At 38.7% G+C, this 27738-nt stretch overlaps 1 protein-coding gene across 5 annotated transcripts in view; it reads right to left on the bottom strand.

The window, feature by feature from the left end:
• myrip (myosin VIIA and Rab interacting protein) overlaps window positions 1–27738 on the bottom strand; it is a 111494-nt gene that overhangs the window by 72722 nt on the left and 11034 nt on the right. For all 5 annotated transcript variants that reach the window (XM_023326521.1, XM_023326524.1, XM_023326522.1 and 2 more), the window contains exon 2: window positions 25146–25375. In XM_023326521.1, the coding sequence (XP_023182289.1) occupies window positions 25146–25375 (230 nt within the window). The remainder of the gene's footprint in view (window positions 1–25145; window positions 25376–27738) is intronic.

Here is a 27738-nt window from a genome sequence, read left to right as displayed (position 1 = left end):
ATTGCATTCCTTTAGTGTACACTAGATTATTTGTAGGAAAAGATGCACCTGCAGATAAAAAATTGACTCCAACATCAGCATGTGTAACAATAAGGCCCAATAAGTGTAGGGCTGATCTATCTGTTGTTTTTGGATTAACCAATTAAAACTTGGATAGCAAAAGGTACTTAGAAGTTTTGTGTTTTAACAGAATTTTAACTGGTTGAAGCCAAAAATGGCCCAATTTTTTTTTTAGCAAATGGCATATTATATATATATATATGAGGAGCATCCAGCTTGAGCTTGTAACAAACAACCTTTCTGTTTATGCTGCTCCCAGCAAGTACAAAACTATAAAGTATCAGCTGATAGACCAAACAGAGCTTATAAAATATGACCTCTGCATAGGATGCAGTTTAAGAGGACAACACAAAATACAAGGGGTGGAGACCAGGATAAACAAGAGGATAAGGAGGAAGGGCCGTGTATGGAACAAATACTGGGCTTGTCAAGGGTCTATTAAGCCAGACAGGATTTTTGTTATTCACATTACATCATGTCCTCCCATGTATTTTACAATGCATATGATTTATGTTCCAAAAGAGGTTAACTGACTTCAGCTTGCAAGGTATTTGCTTAATATGTTTAGAAGAGGTTGCTACCTCCTTGTCCTGTTCTGTAAATCACGTTAATGTTCTGTGAAGCTTTCTTACTAAAAATCACTTAATTAATGCATGCAGGCTAAACCGAGGGAGAGGAAAGAGCAATAACTGCTGCTGAACACCAGCTAGTGTGCTGGGATAATAAAGTGTGCTTAATACAAAATGGGGTCATAAAATACAGAACAATCTGGCATCCAACATTCTTTATTTATTTTGTCGAGACTGCAACTTTGCTCATTGTTACCTTGGGAACTGGCTGATGGAAATTACAACTTCCGTCTTCATGTCATGTAATGACTAACCGGTTAGAAAACAAGTCATAGATTACTATGAATGCAGGGCATCTAATTTACACGCCTCTTAGCTCTACCAGGAGGGAGAATCATGGAGAAAGGTTTACGCTACTTACATTTACAGATCAAGTTTGGTATTATTCATTACCGCTTACACTTAAAACCAGAAGTGTAACAAACAGTCCTTGGTACTTGCTAATTTAGCTTCAGCAAGTACTTGCAAAAGCTAAATTCCTGAAATTCAGAAGCTTCACATCTGTTTCAGACCTAAACGCAAGGATGAAAAATAATCACACAGAGCCGTCTGCAAGACAATATTGATGACTGAAACAACCCAGAAAGATTTTTTTCTCTATGTAAGCTTGCTATGTTCCCTGCTGACTGTGTCTTTCCTTGCAAACGTCTGGGGAAAACTAATATTTTCAGATTCCTCCTGCACACATCTAAAGCTGTTTGTACGAAGCACTAAAAAGTATGCTCCCATTAGGCTGTGTCTACAGACGGAAAGTCTCTGCCGCTGTGTTCATTTAAACCGCTACAATCTCCTTCTCTCTAAAGAGACCGGCAAAATGGAAGAAAAGGAGGGGGAAAACAAAAAATCAGTTTTCAGTGACAAAATGGAATCAGTGGTGTTAGGGGAAGCAACACAGTTTTATTAAGAGATCATATTCACCCAGAACTAAATACTTATATAACGATAAGAAGGAACATATTGCAGATTCTCATAATGTCGGACTTAGTGATCTTACGAGTTAAGACGTTTCCAGTTGGGGAAAGAAAAGTGAAACTAAAAGGTTTTCGGAGTGTGAGGAAATGTTACCCGCAGCCATATTTTGAATCAAAGTGTAAATGAATTATTAATCAGACTAATCTGTATCAACAAGTAATTACTGGTGAGAAGCATAAATAACAGACTGCGCTAACACAAAGACAAAACATGGAATTCAAATAGTCTCCTACTAATAAGAGTTTAAAATGAATGACTCTCCAACAATTTATCAATGAACTAATTCAAGTTTGAGAAGCTGTGAGACCTTTTGGGATTTTTCCTCAACTCTGGGTGGAAAAGCCTCCTTGGGTCGTCTGCTTATCTAGCCAGCTGTCAAAAGATGGGGAAGCAAAAAAAGGGAGGAAAAAGGCTCCAGTCCATCCCTACACTTTTATACTTTTCACAAAACCTAGAGATGAAAGGTCTTTTATTATCTGATAACTTTCTATCTCTCAAAAGGTGTGAGAATCAGTTGGGAGTAAAAAAAAAAAGGGGGCGCTGATCCACCTCAGTGGGCAACACCAACATGCCCTCCTACTAGGTCAGAAAACATCTGTCCCTCCTCCATCAATGAGTCATGTGCTGGCAACAATATCTAGCACCGCAACTCCGAGCTGGAAAAAGTTGCCACAATGTTCTTTGAGTCAGTCTTGGCAGCCGCTGCTTATCTCTCAAACCGCAGGTGTTCATGGTTGCAGCCCAACCTTGATCTGAAGCAAATCTCAACAAAAGATGAGAACGAAAAATCTACCAAAATTCAAATGTGAAACGTAGAAAGCGTGTCTCTTTGGGATGACCTCCCGGATGACCAAGCTGCTCACCCTGTCTCTAAGGAAGAACCCAGATACCCTGCAGAGAAAACTAATTTCAGTCGCTGTATGCACAATCTTGTTCTTTCTGTCATGACCCAGAGATTTGACAACAGATTATGGTGTAGAGCAGCTCAGACTGGCACAGCACCTGCATCACTGCACATGCTCCACCAATTTGCCTATTGATCTCCTGCTTCATTTTGTGACCTAACAACAATTTTCCAATTCTGGGAAGAACAAAGTACACCTTATTATCTTCTCTTAATGTGAAAAAAGGGGATAAACTGCTATGTGTCAGACTTGATGAGCCTGTTTGCGCTAGTGTATTTTTAATGCAATTTTCTCTGTGAGCCCAGAGCAGACAGCGCACACAAAACTGTGTAATCACATCTTGGTTAATTTCAAAACTTTACCAATATGAGCACATGACACTTGATTCAATGTGAATCTGAATTAAACACAAGTGCTACTGTTTATCAGAGAAAATAATCCAGAACATGCAAAAAAAAAAAAAAGAAAAGGGGGAAAACTCAGAGGGCATGAAGGGTCTTGTAAGGAAAACATATTTATTGCCTTTTTCTAATATTCATGAACGCCTCTGTGTTTGGCATAAATGAAGGTTGTTTTGCACATTGCCTCAAGGATAAAGTGTAAAAAGAAGGGAGTGGGTTAAATAAAGTGCCTGAAGTTATTAATGCCAGCATTAGGAGTAAGTAGTACCAGCTTTTTCAGCATCAGACAAGGAAGAGCGCCTGCTTGGAATGCTAATAAACAGAAAGCGGGTTGGCTTGAAAGTACAGTTGTTGGAGCGTTGAGACTTCAGGCCACGCAAAAAATCCATCTTTCATTTTTAAACTAACCGAGAAAAACAACCCGCGCTCTCTCTGCGGTATTAATGAAAACCATTAATCAAAGTGTAACATGCAGGTGCAGATTCTTCTCCTCCACCCCTCCACTCTTGTGTTGGCAACGTGAAAACTAGCAGGAGGGACTTAACTGATCTCAGAACTCATCTGTTCTGTGAACAGACACCAATCAGCTGCATGGAAGGAGCAGCGATGGAGCTGAACTGAGCTGCACCTCTGTGCTGCTGCATTGCAGAGCAGTGACCCAGTCCTCGCATGTCACGTCTCCGCTAAGAGCAGAGCAACCAATTTAGCTCAGCGCACCCACTGAGCACGCTTCTAAATCAGTGTTTAATCACTAGAATGACAAGCTCAGCTAATTATTTCCCTCCTATTCCTCCACCCTGAGCGATCCTCCTCACCCACATCCCCTGAGTTTCCTTCCCCCAACGCCACCTCTGTCGACTCCTGCCAGGCCGAGCTCTTCTCTATCTCTCTCTTCTCCGGCAATAACTGGATGCATCAACCTACAGCCGGGTAATAAGTGTCCTGCTAATTATTACAATCATTCTCTGTGTAGCACAACGATACATCTCACTTCACCTCACCTGTCTGTCTTGCTTGTAAAACAGAGTAAAGTTTGACTAAACGTCTCCTCGGGTTTGTCTTTAGACACGAGATGAGACTGAATTGCTTTAAAGTGTGAGGAGACCTTTTTTTTTTTCTTCTGGCTCCTCTCAGAAAATGTCAATATGGAAGGACACAATTTATTTTATGATCAAAGACGTCGGGGAGCCAACGGCGACCCTGAGCACATTTCATTTGAGGAATGCATAAATAAAACTGTGTGTCTGCATGTGCACAGACCCGTCTATTGTCAATAACGCTGCCGGAAATTAAAGCTGGGATGAGTGATGGATATAAGAGTAGAAGGACAAAATTAACAATCACCTTCTGCTCTGACATTATACATATAATAGTTCAGTCTGATCATTTGAAATACAGCAGACGCTTTGTAAAATCACTAAGCTGTTCACTTGAGCCAACAAACAAAATACATTGAGACAAGAAGACAGAAAATGAGGCCAAGTTGGAGTCACTAAAATGAGTAATGACACCTAAAACCCCAAGAGGGCACTATAACTTCTCATTTATGTCCCACTGAGCCTTTTCAGACTTCACTTGTGTCCCAATGCGTGTCATTTTTCTTTTTTTTTTCCACTGAATGAAAAAAATAACAGCTATCAACCACAGTTCAAAGCTCTATTACAACTGCTGAGAATCACACTACAAAGTGCTTCAGCAGGAGGTGAGAATAACTTTAACATTATCCAATTGCCCACCACTGTGGAGCGTTCAAGCCACCATAAACGCTTGGCGGGCGTCATGAAAAGCATCATCAGGGACGCGCTGGGCCGTGGACTCCTCTAATCTAGCAGGCCGAAGAGTAGCTTTCCTCCCTGATGATGTGACCCTGGTTAACTTCACACAACAGCTCCGAGCATCACTGCACACATTGCTATCTCAGTGCGTTTTCTCTTGCATTGCTCAGTTTGGCTTTTCGATTTTATTCCTCCGTGATCTACACTCGGTTTAACTTCCATGTTTGACACAGTTCCTACACTTTGATCTACATAGTTTTAGGTAAAGCGTATTCTGCTGCTCTCAAGAGACAGTGTCATTACACCTTGCAGTATTCACTTTTTTTCATTTCTTTTTTTTACTTTTTAACATTTTGCTGTATTCCAGCCACAAGTTCTTTTTTACATTTTTTTATTGAGATTCTATGTGAGGGACCAACACAAAGTAGCACATTATAAAGTGGAAGCGAAACTGTACAACTGTAATGGTTTCACATTTTTCTATAAGTTTGATGAAGTGAGATGTGAGTTTGTGTTCACTCCCTTTTACTCTGGCACCCCAAAATAAAACCCTGTGCAGTCAGCTGCCCTTAAAGGTCACTTAAAGGTCACCTTATGGTGCAAAATACAATTATGGAAGAAACCCTGTTGGGCTGCTAAGATCCTACTAGGACAAAGACCCTAAACCTACTGCCAACGCTGCAAGGAATGGTGCAAGTGTTGCAGTGTCCAAATCGAGGTTCAGACCTAAATCCACCTGAGAATATTCACAGACGTTCTCCATTAATTATGACTGAGAAGAATACGCTATTTTGTAAAGAAGAATGGAGAAAAGTTGGCAGATAAATTCTGTGATATATAAGGTAAGGAAAAGTCTTACAAGTGTCGTATTATTCTGTAAGGAATTACAGAATAATGCGACTCCATGAAGTATAGACACAGACGGTTTGAATTCAGATGCATGACGCACATTTTTGTAACGCATTTTGAAAGCCATCCTTCTGATCCTTATGCACTACTTTGTGTCGGTGTAACATGCAAAAAATAACACAACGAAATGTGACACAATGTCCAATTTCTAATATTTCAGAATCAAAAATCTATAAAAACTACTACAATAATGATGTTGCAAACAGGTTTGTGATAGAGATCCCTGTCAAAATATCTAATTATTATGCTATAATACAATTCTTATGTAATTCTAGATACTACAATCTAATAATATTCCATAGATTGAGGATGATGGTGTTTTATTTTATTTGCCCTTTATTTTTTTTTAAACAGGCAGTTTTGCCAGGAGCCTGGAAGAGAGTGCTGCCTGTCATTCGGTCTGGTCTTAGGCGTGTGGTCGACCGCTGGGACGGACAGAGTGCAGCCATGTGCAGGCAGCTCCGGCTCAGTCATGACAACTTGGACAACAGTGCTCCCTATGGGTTCTGCAGAGAAGGTCATTTTGCAAACCTGCACATAGATGAGGGTGTTCGGAGGGTGGGAGTGCATTTTAATGGGTCAGAAAATATTCCTGTCTGAGTCACAGGAGGAAGGCAGTAAAAAAAAAAAAAAAAAAACAGGGGAGAAGTTGTAAAGCAGAGCGTAAATTGGCTCCCTTTAGCCTCGACAGCACACTGCCAACAGAGCACTCTGTAAGTGGTGGAGCTTCTATATGTTTGTGCTTGTTTTGGCTGCAGTGCATCACACATGGGCTTCACAGACTAGCATTGTTTTCAAAGTGCCGACATCCAGCCGTAAGGTTACATAATAATGAGTGAACATAAGAGCTTTCTCTCAGGAGGTGCCATGTTTTTTTTTTAAATGATTTACTATTTCCTCACAGGGGGAATGAGAAAGATGAAGAGGATAAACCGCCTTAAAGCAGAGCTAGCTTCAGCACAACACAATCATTGTTTTGTGCTGACGTTAGTCATTCCCCAGAATAAAAAAAAAAAAAAGTCTTATTTTTATTTTCTTCCTTTTTTTTTTTTTGTAAAGATCACATTCCTGCTTACAGGACTTTTTTTTTGCCATTTCAATTTCACAATCCTGCTTGTGGTTGTGCTGCAGGAAATCTGTATGCTTGAAACGACATCTTTCGCCCCAGCGTCTGGGCCACGCAGCTGCAGAAGCAACTCATTTACAACACACAGCAAGTCTCCAGTCCTTACAATGACAAAAATAGGTGGAGCAGCAACAAACGTTTCAAAACCATGTTTAGTCCTGCTAAGTATAGCAGACAGGATGCTATCCAGGCCGACTGTATATTTAATTGCAATTAAATATTAATATTGGTTCTCCCCAAAGAGCCAAAGAAGTCTAAATATGTATTCCACATGTCTCTGCCGCTGCTTTTCCTCACCAGACCACAACTGTAATTGCAGACGTAGAGCTGGCAGTGATTCACAGCTGACGAGCCAGAGTCCCCAGGGCTTAATCCACCTACCCAGTGATACACTGAACAAGATCCCATATTGACTGTTTACAGTGGCTGCACAAGAAAAGAAAGGTGAAAGCTGGGACGTCAGACAGGCTTCGCGGCAGGGTCCTCGGCCGGGGAGAAGGGAATATGTGTCAGGCAAACGTATTATCCGTCCAGACAAAAACCGCAAGCATCAAGACTAGAAATGGAAAGTCGGGGAAACAGAAAATGGACTTGTTGCAGGAAAGCTGGAGAGATGAGAACAAAAAAAAAAAGCAAAAATAACAAGAGGCAGAGTCATTATTTAAATATCAGAATTGTAGTTTGGGCTCTTTGAGTTTATTTAGTAAAGATGTACAGGTAGGGACAATAGCATAGTGAGGTACTCTAGACCAGTGGTTCTCAAACTTTTTTCAGTGATGTACCCCCTTAAAAATATATTTTTAGTCAAGTACCCCCTGACATGGGCAAAACATTTTCGGAATAAAAAAGAGGTACAGAGATCGTGGACATAAATCCCATTAAAACATACTTTTCCATGTACGTTCTGTACTTTGTCGGCTTTGGTTTTGCCTTCTTTTTCACTTTATCTGTACTTTCAGCAGCATTGCTGCTACGCTTTAGCCACGTCTCCATAGTTACAGTGTAATCATGATAACGACAGGTCATTGACGAGTGCCCTGGGTCCGTGGGTCAAACTAACTTGGTGGGGGGGTCCGTTTTATTTTAAAGGATATTGAAACTAAATACTGAATATAAAATTCAGTGCATGAACACACATTTATATTTTATCGAACTTTTTACAAAATAATTTTTCCCAAGACTTATTATGAGGAGCCTACTGATTTTTTAAAGATATTTTGAAAAGCTTCACGTACCTCCTGCAGTACCTCCATGTACCCCCAGGGGTACGCGTACCCCCATTTGAGAACCACTGCTCTAGACTGATGATGAGGAACTAAACCTACTTTAAAACCACTTGAAATAAGTTAAATGTTGACTCAGTGAGGAACTTGAAGGCAGTGTAGTGCTGCATTTCTGAAAAGTTTATTATCTACTAGCAAAGATAAAATGCATAAATACCTAAAGATGCTTTGTTAATCCCTGCTTTTGTGTAGTTTTAAGGTATTTACACAATAAATGACCCCCCCCAAAAAAAACAGCACAATGATGCCGTAAGTTAAAAATAACTGTTGGAATGAAAGTTTTTAGGTTGGTTTAAGAAAGAAACAAGAAAACAATTTTGTGTCAGCAGTAGAGCAAAAGCAATATCCAATAAAAACAAACCTAATTGCTCTCCTGACTGTTCATTTGGCTGAGAAGCTGCTTTCTTTTAGACATTTGCTCAACACATGCCTTACTTGAATTAACTGTTTTCCTGTCTTTTCCATTTTGAAGAGTAGCTAAAAGAAATGGCTCCAGAATCTAACCAGGAAGTGATGGATTAAAAATGACAGATTAAAAATATTTTAGATTATTAACTCATTGAGTTTAAAGCATTTGAATCCCACAATAAATCTTACTAAAGAATTATTGTGTCTATCGCTATGATTTTGCGTAATGTGGGATTTCCTTCCCCACTGAATGAAATCACTCAAATTCGCAGTTCATTTTTATTCTGTTTTATTATTTCCCATTTAAGATTTTGCTTCTACTTTAAGAGACCTACACATTTCGGAGCTTTTTAACGCATCTTTGTCAGCGATGGCAATAAATAAACAGGAAGGAGCATCCATTTTTTTACACGTCAAACAGTTGTAATGGTAGCAAAACGTTTATTCTCCTCAAAATAAGTTTCAATAACCAACCACTTGGTAGACATTAGGGGGAAGGAGAATGTGTGCTTTAAGCCACCGCTGCCTTCATTAACCAGATGGGGGAGAGCAAACCACTGCTGCTCCAGATGTGACTCATAATAATCTCTCGAAAACCATCTCTGAACCAGTGAGCAATTCCTGAGAAATATATATATATATATAAAAAACACCCACAAGTGGCAGAGAACCACAGCTAAATCACTAAATAAAACAGCACAGTCTTACTTGATTTAATTTAAACTATGAATGTCTCGTTTTAAAGCTAGTTGTGCAAACCAACTGAAGGGTTTTATGGGAGAGAACTTAATTAAAAGAACAGCTAAAAAATGGAATATTATTGAAATTACAGAGTTGATAGAGGCGTCAAGCCAATAATTTTAATATGTTCATCCACTGACTGACAGGTGTCTTAACCTATCATATGAGGCCATAAATGCCGGCGCCTGCTCCTCTCACCTCAGACCGCGGTGATGCAGATTCTTGGAAAGGCTTCCAGCTGTCATTATTGGCTTGTTTTGATTACAAGCCAGAGAAACGTCTTCTTGTATGTCTGGCTAATTAAAGTCAGGATATATGTTGTTTACCAACCATTACAGATGAATTTATGTCACACCGATTGTCACCGAATGCTCCAAATGTTTGCTTTTAGCTGGAAATGCCTCTTGTCTTCATTTTTGTGCACTTTAGATGACACTTCTTCAAGTTGAAGGACGTTACAGTTTGATTAGAGGGCAAGACGTTGGTTACTGAAGTTTCTAACAATAACACTTTACTTTAGGGCATCTTTAATTTGGATGAGCTGGAGGTAGCAATAATTTGGTGAGTCCTTCTCTGTATTTAATCTGATTGTGGTTGAAGGTCACGAGGAGTGTAGGATGTCTTATTTAGTTTCCACAGAGACCAGCTGAGCTGTACGCAATGAAAATTAGACCTAGAAACACACATCAATCTGAGGAGATGGAAAATAGCGGATTGATTAGGTTTTCAAGTTTCAGTCAGATGTCCGTTTAAGGAGAAAGACTTTGATTAATTAAATACCCTCAAAATGTGCGCTCAGAATTCAAAGTATTCAGACACCTTGAACTTTTCCGCATTAGTTCACAGTTCTGTAAAGGCGTCCGAAAACATTACAGGGAACAAATGTTGTCATAAAATTTCTGTGCCTTTGACATCATTAGGATGCTTGGAATCCACTCTTACAAAATTAGTAAATCCCTTAAAACGTCCTCAGTGTGACTTGTTCCTGGTTTTAATCACGTAGTATGTCAAAGTCCATAACCTCAATCTGTGTACATTTGTGAGAAGACCTGAAAGTCAGAAACGATCACAACTTTCATTATCCACATGTGCAAAGGTGGTAGAGCCAAAGACTTGCAGCATTACTGTAACAAAATGGTGGCCCTGCAAAGTGTTGTTTGACTCAAAGGGCCTGAATACAAACGCACACCATACTTTCTAGTCTTTTATTTGTTTAAAAATCAATTCACTATTTCCTGTTGGTTTATTGTATTACATAACAGTACAAAACATCCATCCTTTCTAACACCCTTGTCCCTAGTGGGGTCGGGAGGTGCTGGTGCCTATCTCCAGCTAACGTTCCGGGCGAGAGGCAGTGTACACCCTGGACAGGTATCCAGTATGTCACAGGGCAACACAAAGACAGACAGGACACACAACCATGCATGCACACACTCAGACTTAAGGAGAATTTAGAGAGACCAATTAACCTGACAGCCATGTTTTTCGACTGTGGGAGGAAGCCTCAGAGAACCCACGCATGCACAGGGAGAACATGCAAACTCCGTGAAGAAAGACCCTGGGCCGGGAATTGAACCCAGGACCTGAGGGTTGCACAGTGGCGCAGTTGGTAGCACTGTTGCCTTGCAGCAAGAAAGGCAACAGTGCTACCAACTGCACCACTGTGCAGCCTCAGTACAAAACAAAATACTTATTTTATTTTATTTTATGTAGTTTGAGTTTGTAACATGAATCAAATGTGAAAAACGTTCCAGGATGCTTTTGAAAGGCACTGTAGATATGTTTGAAACATGAGCTAGTAGTTGAGGTTGACACTTAAACTGGAGATTTCAGTAAATGCAAATGTCTCTCTTCCACACGCGGCAGGAAAAAAGTTATGAGTGCAAGAAACTTAAAGATGCATTAAAATAAAAAGAGACCACATTAATGAAGAGCAGAAGAAATATTAAGCACATAAAAAAACACTGTGAAGTCTTCAGATATTACATATAAGTTAAGCCCAGTTTGAAGTACTCATGAGGGGATTTGTATTCATTTAAAGTGTTTTATGAGGCTCTTTAATAGGTGGTTTTAGCAGAAGTGTGAGCCTATAAAACACATCAAAGTCATACCACATTTGCTTGCAAACTTTAAAAGGGGGGAATGGTCTTCAGATACTCTACACAGGCGTTTCTACTTTTAAATAAATATAATTAAACCACAGCAGCATGAACAGAAGATGTTGAAAGCCCCCGACAAAAACAAGATAGATTTTGTTAACGTGTAAATGCTGTGCTGTGGTGATTGATTAAATGCAGCAACAGCCCTGAAGTAGACATTGATCAAATCCTGCTCATTTGCTCACGAGGTAACCAGTGGATCACCCAGATAAACACACAGACTGGTGCTATCTGGATCCAGTGGAGAAGAAAATGAGAATCAATGGATCCAAAATTAAAACCAACAGGCACCGTGAAACGCTTTGTCCCTCCTTTGCAGTCGCTCTGTAGGCAATCCTTTACGCAAAATCCTACCAGCGAGTCTCAAATGTTTTAGACATTAAAACTGTTGTGCTTTGCAGTCAGCCATGCTGGAGTGGAGGAATATACCCAAACAGCTCAACAGGACTGGAGGGAAAGCACGACGTCTAAATTAAATTGTGTGCATTTGGCTGGCTTGGTGTGCAACACTTTTAGCTGCTCGGTTTCTGATGATGTCATCAGAAGTAATCAGATTACAGTTTATGCTACCAGCAGACTTCAGTTGATGCCTTGCAATGGCTGCATGCACACTGGAGCCCGCGCTAGCCACTTAATCCACCTAGAAACTGTAGCAATGGACTGAAATCGTTCACAACCTGCAGATTAAAAGGTAAATTAATCTGCAGACAGCGGCTTGTCACACACAAAGTGATGGATTCCAAGCACTTAGTTCAGTTTTCTTTTTATTTGGACAAAGAATGCATTCATTTAAACTGTGATGATTGATGGAACTAAATAAATGGTGATATATAAGCATGCTCAATTTAATATTGGTTTTCCTTTTTTGAATCAAAGCACAAAAAAAAAAAAGAAAAACAAACTTTTCAGTTATGTTCTAATTTACTGAAACATTCATCCCTCCACCAAATCAAAATTCATGTACCCCTTGGGCAGTGTGTCCATTTAGATAGATTACTTCTGTGCCGCGGAAAGCTGCAGGCTTTTTCTTTTTGAAAGGCTTCATGTTTATCTGGAACTTATTTAATAAGATCACCTTTAATTTGGGATAAATAACAGATGGTACCTGTCAAGCCAGTTGACAAATTATCCCATGAGACCTCTCCACTCACCATCCTGAGAACATCAAAGAGTTATGTCGCCATCTGAGCAGCTATGTAGATGACCTTGTGCTATTTCAGATTTTCATTTTTCTTTTTTCTTTTTGGTGGAGCACAAATTAAGTCAGGAGAGTCTCCCTGGGTGGGGAGGTGGCTGGTGCTGCCAACCACCTGGTCTGATTCACAGGCCTGTAATCTCACAGGCTGTTGACCACCAGTGAGGCGGGTGAGTGATCAAGACCACCAGTGTCCTGCTCTTTGCTTTATTACACACTACGCTTACAAAGAAAGGAAGTGTGAAGGCCTGTGGAGAAAGTTACAGTGAAACAGTCTGCTCAGACTTCTCATTATTCTGGAGACCATTGCAACAAGGGTTGAAGTCATTTTAACTACTAACATCTCTTTTCCCCAGTACTTGACCTATCCTGATACTGTATTTACATAAAAACTTGAATGGAGAACCCCACGCCTCTGCTCAGCATTTTATACAAAAATAACTAATTATTCGTGCAGACTGCAATGTAAAAAGGAGGTTGTTCATTTGAATACAGTAGTACCAAAGACATAAATGTAGCTATTTATTATGCACGTTAGATAAATTAGACATAACTGATCATACTCTTGACCACTACATGATGTCACAGTGCTTCCAGTATGATCGCAGGAATGTGCTGAGTATGCTTATGCAGACATTTTTGTTATTGTTTCCTCATTTTTGCCAAAATAAAAAAAGTCACATTGTTCACATGCTTTAAAGTCATTTTATCCTGATGAAATGTGGGAATTGGGAGTTTTTTCTATCATTTTGGAAAATAATGAATTGAAAGGGCAGCTACCCTTTCAATTCATTACACGAAAGGCTGTTTGGAAATGTTTAGTTTTGCTCAAACTACTGGAGGTCACTGCAGAAAACTAAAGCAGCACCACAAAGTGTCAGAAAAGCCATGTGCGATAGTTTGAGTTTCTTTTCTGCTTCTGGACAACTTGTTGTAATCGATGGGAAAATAAATTTTGCTCTCAACCAGAAAATCCTGACGGACAATATCCAACAATCAGTTAGTGACCTCCAGCCAAAATGCACTTGGATGATCCATCAGGCACACAAACAAGTCCATCTCTGAATGACTCAAAAAAACAAAAATAACAAATGAAGACTGGGTTTATATCTGACTAAAATGCTGAGACGCAGTGAATTAGTGAGTGGACTTCTGCACAGCTAAACTTCTGCCAGCTCTTCAGTTTTGTGCTGAAGAGCTGGCCTACAGTGAAGAAAGTATAGCAATTATTTTTACTAATAAGTCTAGTCGATGTCTGGATAAATTACTCCCTTCTCCTGGAAAGAGAGCATCTGATTCCACCTTCCCTCAATTTGTCTATAAATGTAAGGAGAGAGACACAGACAGAGGAGAAGCTTGTGTTGAAACCAAATAGATTGATCAATTTAAAGCAAGAACAAACACACACATGCCCACGCAAACCCCTGCATGCACACACACACACACACTTTCATTCCTATTGCAGCCAATTATTTTATTTCACTTCTCTTGACATTTTGTCTCAATCATAAGGAATCTCTATAGGATTACAGAAATCCAAAGTTGCAGCTCAGTTGATTGCTCTCAAACCATAAGAGTTTTTCTCCAGCTCCTGCTAGAGTTTATCTTGACAAGAAACACATTTAAATAGAGTAGCATGATGCTACGCACTGTTCTGTCCTCGTTCATTTGACTTTGAGTCAGCAGAAACTTTCAGCATGCCGGAGCTTTCACAGACACGCAAACACAATCTGGCAGGCAAGGTTATTTAGGTGAAACCTATCCACTCCGTCAGCTGGAAGCGGTGTGTGTGCCATGAAAGCAACCTTTCTACAAGTGGCTGTGGTGGATTAGCTTTGCACTATCTCATCAGCCAATCCTGTGGACTCAGCGGCTGCAGTGGATAGAGGTGATGTGCTGATTTGTTGAGCTCGGGGGAAATCAGAACCTTCCTCTTTCATATGCTGTAAACAACCATCTGCAAAGAACATTTTATGCTAATACAGAAGACAGAACGAATGTTCAATCCCAGTTTTCCTTTTAGGTTTTGTCGATATAAGCGCGTGTTGTAAAAAATTTGATATGCTTTGTGAATTTTGATTGGCCAAGTTAACAAGCAAGATGCTCTTTTCTGCATCACTATACAGCAGATATGCAATGCATCACTGTGTGTGTGTTTCACCGGTGCATGCGTCAGCAAGCACATGTATAATCACAGTGGTCAGTAGGGGCCCGTATTTCTGTCTTCTAATTAAGTCTGATTGGCATAATATCATCAACGAAGAGTCAAATCAGAACTAATTAGAAATCATAGAGTCTGTTGGAGCTCTGTAGCCCCGCATAAAAAAAAAAAAGCCAATTAAAGCAGAACTGGACTGATCAGAAGTGAGCAGGAAAACTCACTGTGTGGCAACATGATGTCAAATCCTCCTTACAAAGAAAGGAAGGACAGGAGGGAAAATCATTTGCAAAGTCAGTATTGTTTTAAATCTCAAAACAATTAGATAAAAGTTTGATCTCATAAGTTTTCTTTACTTCTCCATTTGAATAATGTCCTCCCACACAGGGTACAAGTCAAAGGTTTGCACACACTAATCACGGCCATGTTGTCACATTCATTTTTAACTGTTTGTGATTTATTTGCATTGTATTTTTCCATTGCTTGATAAGTACACAACAAACAACTTTGATATTTTAAAAAGATTCGGGTTTTACAGTGTTTGGATTTTCTTTAATTGTCACTGAATTTACATGGAAACTCAGTAGATGCACAAATCAGTGGATGCTCCACCACAAAACGCTTTTTGTAGTGATAAGCTTCTTAAATAAATCTGGCTGGATATGTAACCACTTATTAAAACAGAGACAATCAAAGAAATTCAAAATGTTTTGATTTTCCTAGCATAAACCATAATTACTCTGTTAAGTTCAAACATATTCTTGGTTTTATGAATTACAGGAGTTATATTTGTTGAATTATCAATATCATCCGAAGATAAAATCATACAAGGCCTAAAATTAGGATGAGAATCATGCCAATGAATGAGTGAATTCTGGCCACAACCAACCTCTGAAGTGCACAAAAATACTTTCTTATTAGTGTTAGATTTATAAGGCAGTAATAAGTAAACAGTCAGAAAGTCCAACAAAAGCATTATGCAAGATTGCAGAAAAATCCTGTTTCACAACATGTCAGTATTGAATAATCTGATGTTGTTTTAGGGAACATAACGTTACCCTGGTAGGTAATTTTTTCATGGTCTCCCATGAAATTATGCTTTTTTTATCTGACAATGTGGCAACAGCAACAACAAGGTCGCTTCTACTTGCTATGTGCAAAAACACAAAGGCACTGCCAGCACACACACCTCCACATCAAAAACAATCCACATCAACATGACTCAGACAAATAACCCACATCAATAACGCAATGTGCTAATCCCAACCGGGGAGAAACCGCAGCCAAGCGAACACAACTGCCTCAACAACAGCCAGACTAAAATTAACGACATGAAAACCCAATTCAGTGACTACATGCCGTGAGAAATATTCCACATTCACAACAAAGATAGAGGTAGATGAGGTAGTCACCCATGTAAAGCAGTTGCTCTACAGTGACGCGTTACATTCAGGCATTCACTGGTTACTCATGTTTAAAAGCTGAGTGGTATCTGGTGACAGGATGGTTTTGTAGCTGCTCCAGCCCATAATAGATGTAAGGTGAATACACCAGATTTCACACGGTTTTCAACAAGTTTCTTCAGAATGCCTTTGCCGGACTCTTGGATTAAGCTAAAGCAACCTTATTGGTATCCTGAATCTTTTAATATGCGAATGTTTCTATGACTCTGAAGTATATTCAAAAAAGATCTCTGTCGAAGTAACTACTAAATCTAATTAAGTTTACCACTTCGTGAGAGCACACTCTGCACACAGAAATACGCAATGAAATTGTGAGAATTTTTTAATGTTTTTATTTGTGTGTTAATTTATGTTTCTGTGTTCAGTTGAGTGTCTGTGTTGTCCCAGCTACCCCTTGATTGTTTACACCTGTCCATTGTTTCTCCTGATTGCCTCCCCGTGTATTTAAACCCACTTGTGTCTCTTGTTCCCTGTTGGATCCTTGTCGTGTCAGTGTCTTTTGTCAACAGTCTTATGTCATTTCTCGAATATCAGTTGTTACCAGAGTCAGCGCTATTGTCGCTGCTCACCTGTGCTGCCTGGATTCATCATTAAAAACCTTAATTTCCCACAATACTTGGGTCCTGCCGCTTCTATCCTCACCACCTCCAAAACCACAATTCATGACAGAAATCAATCCAGTCATATTGACTGACATACATTCAGATTCAATCCAGTAGTTAAATTCAATTGATTTTGCCAAAGAAGTTTTTTTTAAGAAATTCAACCAGCTGCATCAAGTCATTATTTTGGAAAGGAACAACTCGTTATTGAAGCCTCACCCTGCTAAGACAGTGGACCTCGCAGTAAAGCATTTTGCTAATTTGCTAATTGCGTTAGTAAGTTATATATTAGCTAAACTTCACCCCTGGTCTTACTGAAATGTCCCTGTGCAGCTCAGGACTGTCTAGACATAAGGAACAGGATGACCGTCGGGAAGTTCAGGAGGCTTCCCAGTCGATCCGTTCCATCGGCGGCATTGCTGCACAGCCGTTTTTAAGTGAGAGGTCAGACTGGCTCAGTCTGATGTCTTACATACCGGCGGCTCCTCACAATTTAAAAAAGAAACATAGAAAGAGGAGAGGGTTAAATTAACCAACATACCAAAAAGAAATAAGAAAGAGATGGGTGTTGCAGAAAAACTTGACATCCATTGTGTTCAGGGCACACAAAAAATTAAAGGCAACCCACCAGCAATGTTACAAAAAATGTGCCTAAATAATTTAACTGCTTGATTAATTAAAATCCATCCACTGGCTGGCCAGAAAAAGGCACATATTTCTTTATTAGAAAAGAAAACAATGTAGGAGAAAGCCTGTGTTCAAGGTAAACAAGAAAATATCTAAATTTACAGACATACATAATTGCCCTGTCCTGTTTGTTTCATTAATACACTTTTTTTTTTTTTTTTACCAGGTCAAGAAAAATTACGTAAAGTCAGTAAATGACTTCCTGTGTGTTCAGCGCTTATCTTAAGTTGATTTTTATACTGTATTTGTTTTCTAACACAATGAATTCTATAAAGTCGATCATTGTCACTGTTAAGTAGCAGACAGGGGCAAAGTCAGCTGAGGTCATGGAGTTATAAATGAAGGACTGCCTAAAGCCAGTAGGAGAGAGGCGGAGGAGGGAAAGATGGAGAAGGAGATACAGGAGAGGAAAAAGGAGATAAAAGATGAAGTGGGATTGGCTTGGCGTTACGGCTTCCCTTAGAATCATATTAACTTCTTAAGAACAAAGGACTGTGGTCCAAACCTCAGCTTTTCAACACCTCAGAACAGTTTTAAAATATATTATCTTCCCTTATCAGGCTGCACAATGGCATAGTTTCCAGCTCTGTTGCCTTCAAAAAACGCTGTGTTTTTATATTGTAAATAAAGCTATTTTGCCTGAAAATTGTGTTTCCACTCTTGTCTGTTGTGTGGATCTGACCAAAATGCCCTTTCAAACCAAACTCCAGGACAGGATTTCATCTCCAACCTGTACCTTGTAACCACTTGTTTAGGGCTGCATATAAAATAAGATCAAACCTAATATGCTGCAATCGCTCCAGCATGCATGCACCAAAGGTAAAATTAGATAATTTCTACAATAAGTAGACTATTTACCATCTATGTGGCAACTAAACTGGAGGAAACCCCTGAAACTCCTGTATGAGTTAGCAGCAATATTTCAGGCAAATCCTTACCACACTCTCCAGTTTGCTCATCAGAGTAGAACAAAATAGCTTCTGAAAAATAAACTGTACTGGTAGAACAAGAATGAATTTGGGTTGAAGAAATAATAAGTAGCATAGTCGGATCCTTTTATGCTTGCTAACTATTCATCAGTGTGTGATGTCTGGGTCTTTTTATCGCACCACATTATCTGCCTGCAGCAGAAAATTTCCTCTTAAAATTGTCAAATGCTAAACTAACACACTCTCTGTGATTTAAGGCACAGCAAAGTCCTGATAAGTAGTAATTTAAAATATATTTGGCTACTAGCTTTCATCCATAGCAGAGTGCAGAAAGCGGCTAAATACCCTATTACGTGTCTATCATATTATTCTGCTTAAAAGAAAAAAATATATATATTCCTATTTTAATCCATATTTGCCATGAGAGATTATTTGTGTATTTTGTAATATATGTTAAATATTGATTTGGATGTACCAAACAAAATCCATGCAAAGCATTGTGGGTAACAGGAGTAAAGGAGAGAGACTGGTGGTGTCTTGTATACGAGTGAGGAATTTCAAATGAAGCTTTCAAATGAGTCTACATGCTTCCTAAACTTAAGTAGTAATTATTGTGTTAAAGTCTGCTGTATAGACAATATTTATTGCCTTGTTCTTCAGGATGCTAATGTGCCGACAACATGATTCTAGATCTACGCTGGTTTCCAGTCAAAGCACTAGCACTGGTACTGTTGAAGACATTACCATCAATTAATGCTGGTAAACCTGCATGTTAACATAGAACCCACCACAATGGATTATGGTACAAAGTAGATATGTTGTACACCGGGAAGAAAGGAATAATGCATTTCTGTTCAACACAATGGGGCCATTTAATAACCTGCAAAGCCGGACTGGACGAGTTATTAGATTTCTGGAATTTCCCACAACAGGCACTAGTAGCGGTCAACAGTTCACTCGTCTGGCAAATCCACCTCAGGAAAGCACACATTTTAAAACCACTTGACGTTAACTGACTTCTGTATTTTTACAAATAAATCATTTGTAAAAGGTGGCTCTTCATTAAAATCTGCAATGAAAGAACACAATCTTCAGAGTCCAGTTTCTTTCTCTGCAGGTCAAATTGTCCCTTTATAGTGTTCATTCAAAAAAAAAAAAAACAAGACGTCAGTGAAGTCTCAAGGGAGCGTTAATATTCTTTCACTGCTCGGGCTCCGCATTTCACTTACACCCTTTTCACTGATTCATATGAATACCAAGCAGTTTGTCTCTTATCTTGGCTCAAAATGAATACAATTCTGGAAGCTGTCCACTTATCTAAAAAGCTGTGTGTCTGTGCTTGAGTCATCTGCAGATGAAGAATAAACACGGACGGAAATAGAGGTCACTCTGTCCCTGACAAAGTGACATCCTCTGCTGCTGTTCGCAAAATGCCCCTGACCTCCCAGGGCGATTCCTGCGGCGTGTACCTGCCTGTCTCCCACATCATGCTAAGCTACAGTAAATGAATGGGGTATAAAATGGGAGAAGAAAAAGGTAAAGCTGCTAGATCCAAGAAATATTAAATCTCTCCTTGTACAAAAATGCACATACCTTGGACTTGAAATGGAAAAAAGTCAGTATATATGGTACATTATCTGAATAAAACTCCAGGTGGCGCTCTGAACAGTGTACTCACTTTGTTATTCCTATCACTTTCATAGAGAACAAAATGTAAATTCACTCCGTTCAGTTTTTCATGCTGATATAGCCCAACACTGCATTTAACAGCTTATTTGTCCTGTAAAGCTTTTTCTTTTCTTCATTTCTAACCCGGTGACACTCCAATTTCACCCTGGCTCATAAAACATGCCACAATTTTCCCCCGTTGTTGCAAACTTGGCAAATTCAACACAGACCTTTGTACCACCACAGTGTAAACAATAAATCTTCCTGCTGAAAGGCGGCATTGTTGACCATCTCACCATAACAGCAACATACTCTATTTAATGCTTCTTACTTGGAATAAATGCATCCAGTTGTGCTGCACCTTGTAGGTGCAGCCATGTTAACAAATTCACTGGACAACACATTGTCCAAGAAACTATTGTGATAAGCAATAATATTGGGATATTGAAACCTTTTTCAAGTAATATATTAGTAATGGCATAAAAATGCAAGTTTGCCCTCTGAGAGACCCAACTTTAATTTTGTAAATAATATAATAATGATAACATCCTCTACTGTCACGTCAACCAACAAAAATAAAAGGAAATAAAAAACACACACACACAACTGAAACCATAAATAAAATGTATCAGTGTTTCTGTAAACAAAGTCATCAGAATGGAAACTGAGGTTATTTTGATTTGTTGATTAATTGATTAATTGAATATTGCGACACACTTAGCTGCTCCTGCTAAGCCCCTGGTGAAGACATATAAAAATTTGTGCTGTCAGTCGATTAAAAAAATGTAATCAGATTAACCACACTATAGTGCTGTGATCAATGACTATGCCTAACTTTGCAAGTTTGTAACCAATTAAAATGCAATTGGTTGGATCGTGCAATTGGCAACCAATTTTGTAATTGGTGGCAAAAAAAACCCTCAGTATCTGACTTTTTTTTTCTTTGAAGTAGAAAGCAGGTAATGTAGTCTCCCAGCATTAACTTAGGACAATTCACTCCACTACACATGCATACAGGTAGTAGCAAACATGATCAGGGGACAGCTGACAGAGACATTTTATTTTCTAGTTCTTGGGTTCCCCACTCCTTTCTGATGCCTGATTAATCTGCATCATGATGATGCATATGATGAATCATATGCATTAATACATTACATTTGATAGCCCTAGTTATTAACTAAATATATGGATAAATGTACAAAAGCATTTATAAGAACAAAGTGAGTCATCATTTAGCCAAGAAACATCTTTTCTCTTTAAATTCTTGTCTGGAAAAGGCAAAACTGCATTCCTGAGCTTGGACTTAATCCACACTAATAAAGTGGGAGCGACTGTGGAGTTAGCCACAAAGAATTGCTTAGTTTTCAATCCCCACACTCAGAAGGACAGTTGAATAAGAGCGTATGGAGAAACCATTTATGGAAAAAAGAATTACACTAATTAGCTAAATGTAGCTTGTCTATAAATAGGTTCCAATTCATGTTTATGCTGCTTCTTAACAAAAAAGGAGATTAAAACTACTTTTAGGACTCAAATTTCTGCAATCTTTGACAAGTTAGCCATGACATGAAAACCTGGAAACAGCACATAAACACACTTGATGTGTCAGGCACAACATCAACTTAAGATACTGCACTAAAGCAACTATTTAGCAAGAAAAATAGTGCACTGGGATCTGTCACCACAAGCCAAGGGAGGAGTTAGACAAGTGAATGTTATTAAATGAAAACACACTTCTTCTGTTTTGCACATAGCTTTCATTGAAATGCTGCATCCTTGAGAAGATACGGGCAGAGAGACAGATGGATGAACAAATACAGACAGTTCATATAATTCAATTTGTTTGAGGCACTTTGTTCTTAAGTAAACTCAACAGAAACAGTATCAGATATCTCATCAGCCAAAGAACAAATTGATTTGCAGAGCATGGACAAAACCTGCAGAAAACAAAATCAGTTCTCTTCTCAGTTCATAGAAAGACAGCCATAAACTAAATTGGTCTGGAGGTTTTTTGTATTATTATTATCATTCATGTACACTAAGTACATGCAAAACATTATTAATTTTACAAACTAAAGTACAAAAGTACAGAGACCTCAAAATGTGGTTGTCCTCATTAAGCCACATAACAAAAGCTGCACAAACTCCCCTAAAACAGGCAAACAGCCATCATTGTCCTTTCCTTTGCATATTTACGACATTTTATATGCTGACATTTTAACTAAATATTGAATTATACAGTGCAGAGATGAATTAAAACAAGGCATATAAAGTATTAAAATATAGGTCAAAGTCATAAAACGTGCCAGAGTTGTTCCTGAATTTACACCAGGAACAACTCTGTACAGCTTACTGGAATAAAGAAAATAAAACAAAGCCAAATCTGTCTTGAATTTAAAATAACGGGTAGGTATGTTGCATACATAAGAGGAATATACATAATAAGTTTTCAAATGGGGAGAGTTACCAATTAATGATGATACTTTGAACTTAGATACTTTTTTTCATTTTTTGTACTGATTACATTAATGGTTTATAGAGTCAAAAGCAATACAGTTTTAGTTTGCATCTATATTAAAACTCTTGTAATTTCAAGTACAGGGGCTTATTAAGCAGTTGAAAACAATTTATGTAAAATATTTTTTTACACTGATTTTAATAACTTTAACATAATGTTGGACTGGGACCTTATCATAAGGATGAAAAGCTGCTAAAAACATATGCACACAAGAGAAATGAATAATAGAAATTCATTGTTTTCTTGATTTTATGTGTGCCATGAAGTAGAAACGCAATGATATGAATCAGGAATAGCAACATTATTATTGATATTTAACATAGTAGCAAACAAAAATGTCATTTTTCCTATTATGGGACTGAGTCTATCATATCAGTGGCTGAGTAACACACAGTCAAACCCAGCAGCGGAACTGAAGCAATCTGTCAATTTGAATCTAATATCCATTAGGAAAAGCTGCTTTGGATAGGAGAACAAAAACAACATGGATTCAAATGCTGATGGCTTTTATAAACAACCGCTGGCATACAAATCACTGCTATCCAGCTCATCTTCTTTCAGCGAAAAAGCGGTAATAACAGCCTAAGCGACATAAATTATTTCTGATCATTCATGACAGCTTGGTGGGGAAACATTTTACAGCCTAGTAATTTGGGAATACAACATCTTCGCTTTGAAACTGTTTCTGGGAAAATAAGATGTGTTTCATGCATGCTCCGCATACTGATGCTTGGATTCTGCTCTGTGATGTAACTTTGTTATGCTCCTCAGAGTTTAGCTGAGATATTTAGCACTCCAATTGAAGCAGCCTAATCACTTGTGGCATCCACTCAGGAACAGTAAACCACTGATTTGTTACGTCTCCATAACAAAATAGCTCGAGTTTAGGCCAAGTCAGGGAATATTTGTGCCTCCAAAATTATATGTTACAGCCACATATAAAAAGCTGATAAAAACATATTTTGTTGGGATACTAGATGCAATGAAACTGTGCAACATAAATTGCCCAGAGTCTAGATTCTTTTGGCAATATCCACACAGTAATAAAACCAAACCAGTTTGGTAAGCAGGCACTAAAGGACAGGAGGAGAGGGGAATGATATGGACCAGAACATGTGGCAGGTTATGTATGAATCAGTAAGGTCTCCGTTGTATTATATGGCCAAAGGCTTTGAGATGCGGATAAAAGATTGTTGAGAAAAGAGAAAAGAAATAGCCAATTATGTAAAGCTGTTGATGTCTTTTTCAAAGCGTTCTCAGGTTGCAGAGATGTAATTATAATTATTGCTGAAACTGTAGACAGAGTAAAGATAATCAAAGCAAAAGAGCATTTGAAACCATGTCCTGGGGCTCTCCAGGTGTCTCACTTTGATTATGATCACTGAAAAATCCTGAAAGTGTATTCATGCATGCCAGTGCCAACTTTGGAAGCGGTGATACTTACAATTTGAACAGGTAGCATTTCAAGACCAGTAAAGTTTTAATTATACCACTCGTACACAGCAAAGTATTTTAATTGGGGTGCCAGAGATGAGCTGAAGTGACTGGAGCTTCTTTTATATGTATGGAGGATACAGTAGTAGAGTCCTGCCCAACCCCCACATGATTCTCGACACTTCCACTCAGATTTTAGACGGAAAAGCTGTAATAATTGTAATAACATAATACATCTACAACAGGCTTTGGGTCCTTCTTATGGAGGCCAAAAACACAGGCAGGATAAAGGTACGATCATGTAGTTGATGTTGAGAGATGGAAAGAATTACAACAGAGAACACAATGGCATCAACACGTAGCAGCGTTTGCAAGAAGTAAGCAGGGACTAAAGAGGGATCAAACAAACCGGGTACTGAGTACTGAGTACTGAGAATGGCGATTACACAAGAATGCATCTGCATACTCACTCTTAAACAGCAGTGAGAAAACATAAAATGAGGGAGGCCAGTTGAAGATAACACAGAATAAACACATTTAAGGTTCAGAAAAAAAAAACAACAACAAAATCTAAGACAATAGTTGAAATCTCTTGTAATAAAAATGGTCTTTGGAGGCAGACGCTCACACTGTGGAAGAGTGAGCAGAAGCATAACTGACCCATTTGTTTGAGACTTTACTCCCATATTTTCATAAAATGTTGTGGTCTCATTGCAATAAAACAATACTTGTGTACATCTGGTAATTCAAGTAAATAAGATCAAATAAAGTAGGATGCCTTAAAAGGTTCTAAAATGACATGCAATAAAGGATGTTATGATAAGCACTTCCAACCAGAAAATTATACCACATAACAGTATCATTTTAAGAAGGTTTAGTGGTATACTAGCCCAAATGATCCAGTAGTCTATTTGCAGGATATTGCTTCTTTTACCAAAGCAGTGTTAAATCTGTTATAATGGAAGAACACTACCACATAAGCCCGCTGATCGTCACTTTATCTGGTCATTTTCACTCACAGTTGGCTGACATCTCTCCTTTATCAGCTCATGTCAAATCATCCTCTAAGTGTCAAATGTGGAAAAGAGAAAAAAAAAACCCAGGCAGGAGAATGTCATCTCACCTCAGCCTCTCCTCTTCCTTCTTCCTCAGCTTCATGTCACGCTGAACCACTTTCAGCACATGCTCTGCCTCGTCATCTGTTAGGCCCGACAGGTCCAGCTTGCGTCCCATCGTCCCTGGCCTCGCCACACTGAGCTGCTGCTGGTCAAAGAGGGGAGGAAGAAGAGGAGGACAAGGAGGAGGAGAGTCACAGGTGGTGTTGGTGCTCAGGGGGCCGAGGCTGGGACGACCCTGTGGACAGGCAAAGGAAACAACGAAACAAATTTTTAAAAAACTGTCTGTGAATTTGGCAAACTAATTTACTCCTCATTAAATAAAGAAATTAGGACGTTACCACTTAGAAAGAACCAGGACACTTCTTTTTTTAGATATATCCTATATATAACAAAAAGCGTGCAAATTATTCTGCAATGCCTGCTTTTCTGACTTGTGAACGAGATTAGTGTTGCCAGTTTTTGCCTGCAGGATCCATTTTCTTCCCAGAGCTGATGAAGACTGTCTGGAAGGATTTCTTCCCTTAATGTGATCCTTGAAACTGTTCTGGACGGAACATTGGACCTATTAAACGTGTCCGCTGAAACTCCTTTGGCTACAAGTTACCATTTCATGAATGTTATGAGAGCATTTCATTAGTCTCTGGCTTAAATACCAGCCTGCAAATCACCATACTATAAAGTTCTGTAAAATGCAATTATGTTAGATAAAATTGACATTTGCGAAATTATCCTAAAAGTGGATTCTTCCTAATACATTTGGTTGCAGATAATTCCATTAAAATGTCCAACAAGGAAATTTAAAGAGCTTCTTCTGTGTTTTATTTAATAGAGTATGATACACACTCTGTTAATGATACTCCCCTCCGTAATAAAGCAGATTATAAAGCAGGGCACAGATTAGGTCAGAACGAGATAATCATATAATTAATAGGATAATATCTTCGAAAGGGTGGCGTCCACAACTCATTAAACTTTTAATCTGAAAACATTTTTTTGAGATGTAAAAATGCTTTTTCCCCCTAACAAATTTCTTCTGTTTTTACTTTGTTGACACACATACATGTTTTAGATAATCAAAACAAATGTAATATCTGGCAAACACCAAAATGGTGTTTTGAAATGATGATTTTATTTATTAAGGGAAAAGAGCAAATCAAACTAAGCTTGGTTGCAATAACTACAATGAAATATGCCCGATGACTCGAAATAAGAGTTTAACGTTGCTGTGGAAGAATTTTGACCCACTCTTCTTTGCAGGATTGCGGTTGTTCAAGCATTATTGTAGGATCATGTGACAACATCTCTAATAGATTTTAGTGCAGAACTTAACTAGGACTAGGATTTTTGCTTGAAAATCTTTCTATTTAGTTGTTCTCATTTGCTTGGGTGCATTTCTCAAATCTTTCTCGACATTTGCAAAACACCATGAAAAGCCAATTTCTCTCTCAAAATCCTTAGTTCATCTCTCAGAAGTGTATATCTGTGTCGATGAACATGTCAGGCTCAGAACGACAAGTTGGCGTTTCGATTGCTTTCTCGTGTTGTCAACATAACAGTGACTCCGGAGAGATGTTTTGATGACATGTGTTGTAAGTTGTAATACATTTTGATCGCGACATAAGCAATTGAAAATGTGGGATAAAGCAGAGGATTGTACTGCTTGGATGTACAAAAGCCTTGGCAACTTGCTCAAAGGAACGAGGAACTCCTTTTTGAATGGTTGAATCGATTGAGTGGAGATACGTGGATGATGTTATAGACTGGAAAACCTTCCACTGATGACAGGATGACAAGTACACATATATATAGAATGTACGTCAACAAGTAAGAGACTGCAGTATTTTTCTTTTTGACCATCTTTTATGGTTGGAAATCTAATCCCAGCTGGATGTTCTAGCAGGTTAGCCATATAGAGGAGAAAGAAATGGGTTCACCAGCCATGGGACAGCACAAGAGTTGGCTACCATGTAGACTGAATATACAGTATATATATATATATATATATATATATATATATATATATATATATATTTTTTTTTAATAAAAAAAAATTCCAAACAACTTTGGAAGACAATTTCAGTCGCTCAGTTCAATACTCCCGTTCCTCACTTCCAACATCCATCAAGGCGCCTCGAATGATTAAGTGTCACCATTGCAAAGGGTTAATAGCTTGGGTCTTGCAGAACTGATCTGATCGTTTCCATAGCAATGAGCAGAAGCAAGACATTCCCCCAGAACTTCAGTGAGCTCATTGTACCTATGATCTCACCTATGACATGCGGTCCTACATCAAAGAACTTCTGAGGTTATGAATGCGTGTATCTCAGGACATCAGTTCATATCCAACTAGCTCTTCGAATCGAAACACTGTGTTTTACAAGTATTTTCAATATGGAAAAGATGTTTGTCGGCTTGTTTTTTCCCCTGAGTTTTGGAGTGGGATATGTGGTTACAACAGGGATGAGGAAGGTTTTTGACAAACTGCTTCCTGGTAGCACTGAAGATAGAAGTAGCGTTCAGGAGGAGAGGACGTCATCTGAGTACGATCTTTTTGACGCTTTTCTTTTTGAACCTTCCAAGACTGTGGAGCAAACCTCC

This window comes from Xiphophorus maculatus, chromosome 21, assembly GCF_002775205.1.
Source record: "Xiphophorus maculatus strain JP 163 A chromosome 21, X_maculatus-5.0-male, whole genome shotgun sequence".
Classification (NCBI taxonomy): Eukaryota; Metazoa; Chordata; class Actinopteri; order Cyprinodontiformes; family Poeciliidae; genus Xiphophorus; species Xiphophorus maculatus.
Note: the sequence above shows the minus strand (reverse complement) of the source record. Positions and strands in the feature narration are given on the sequence as shown.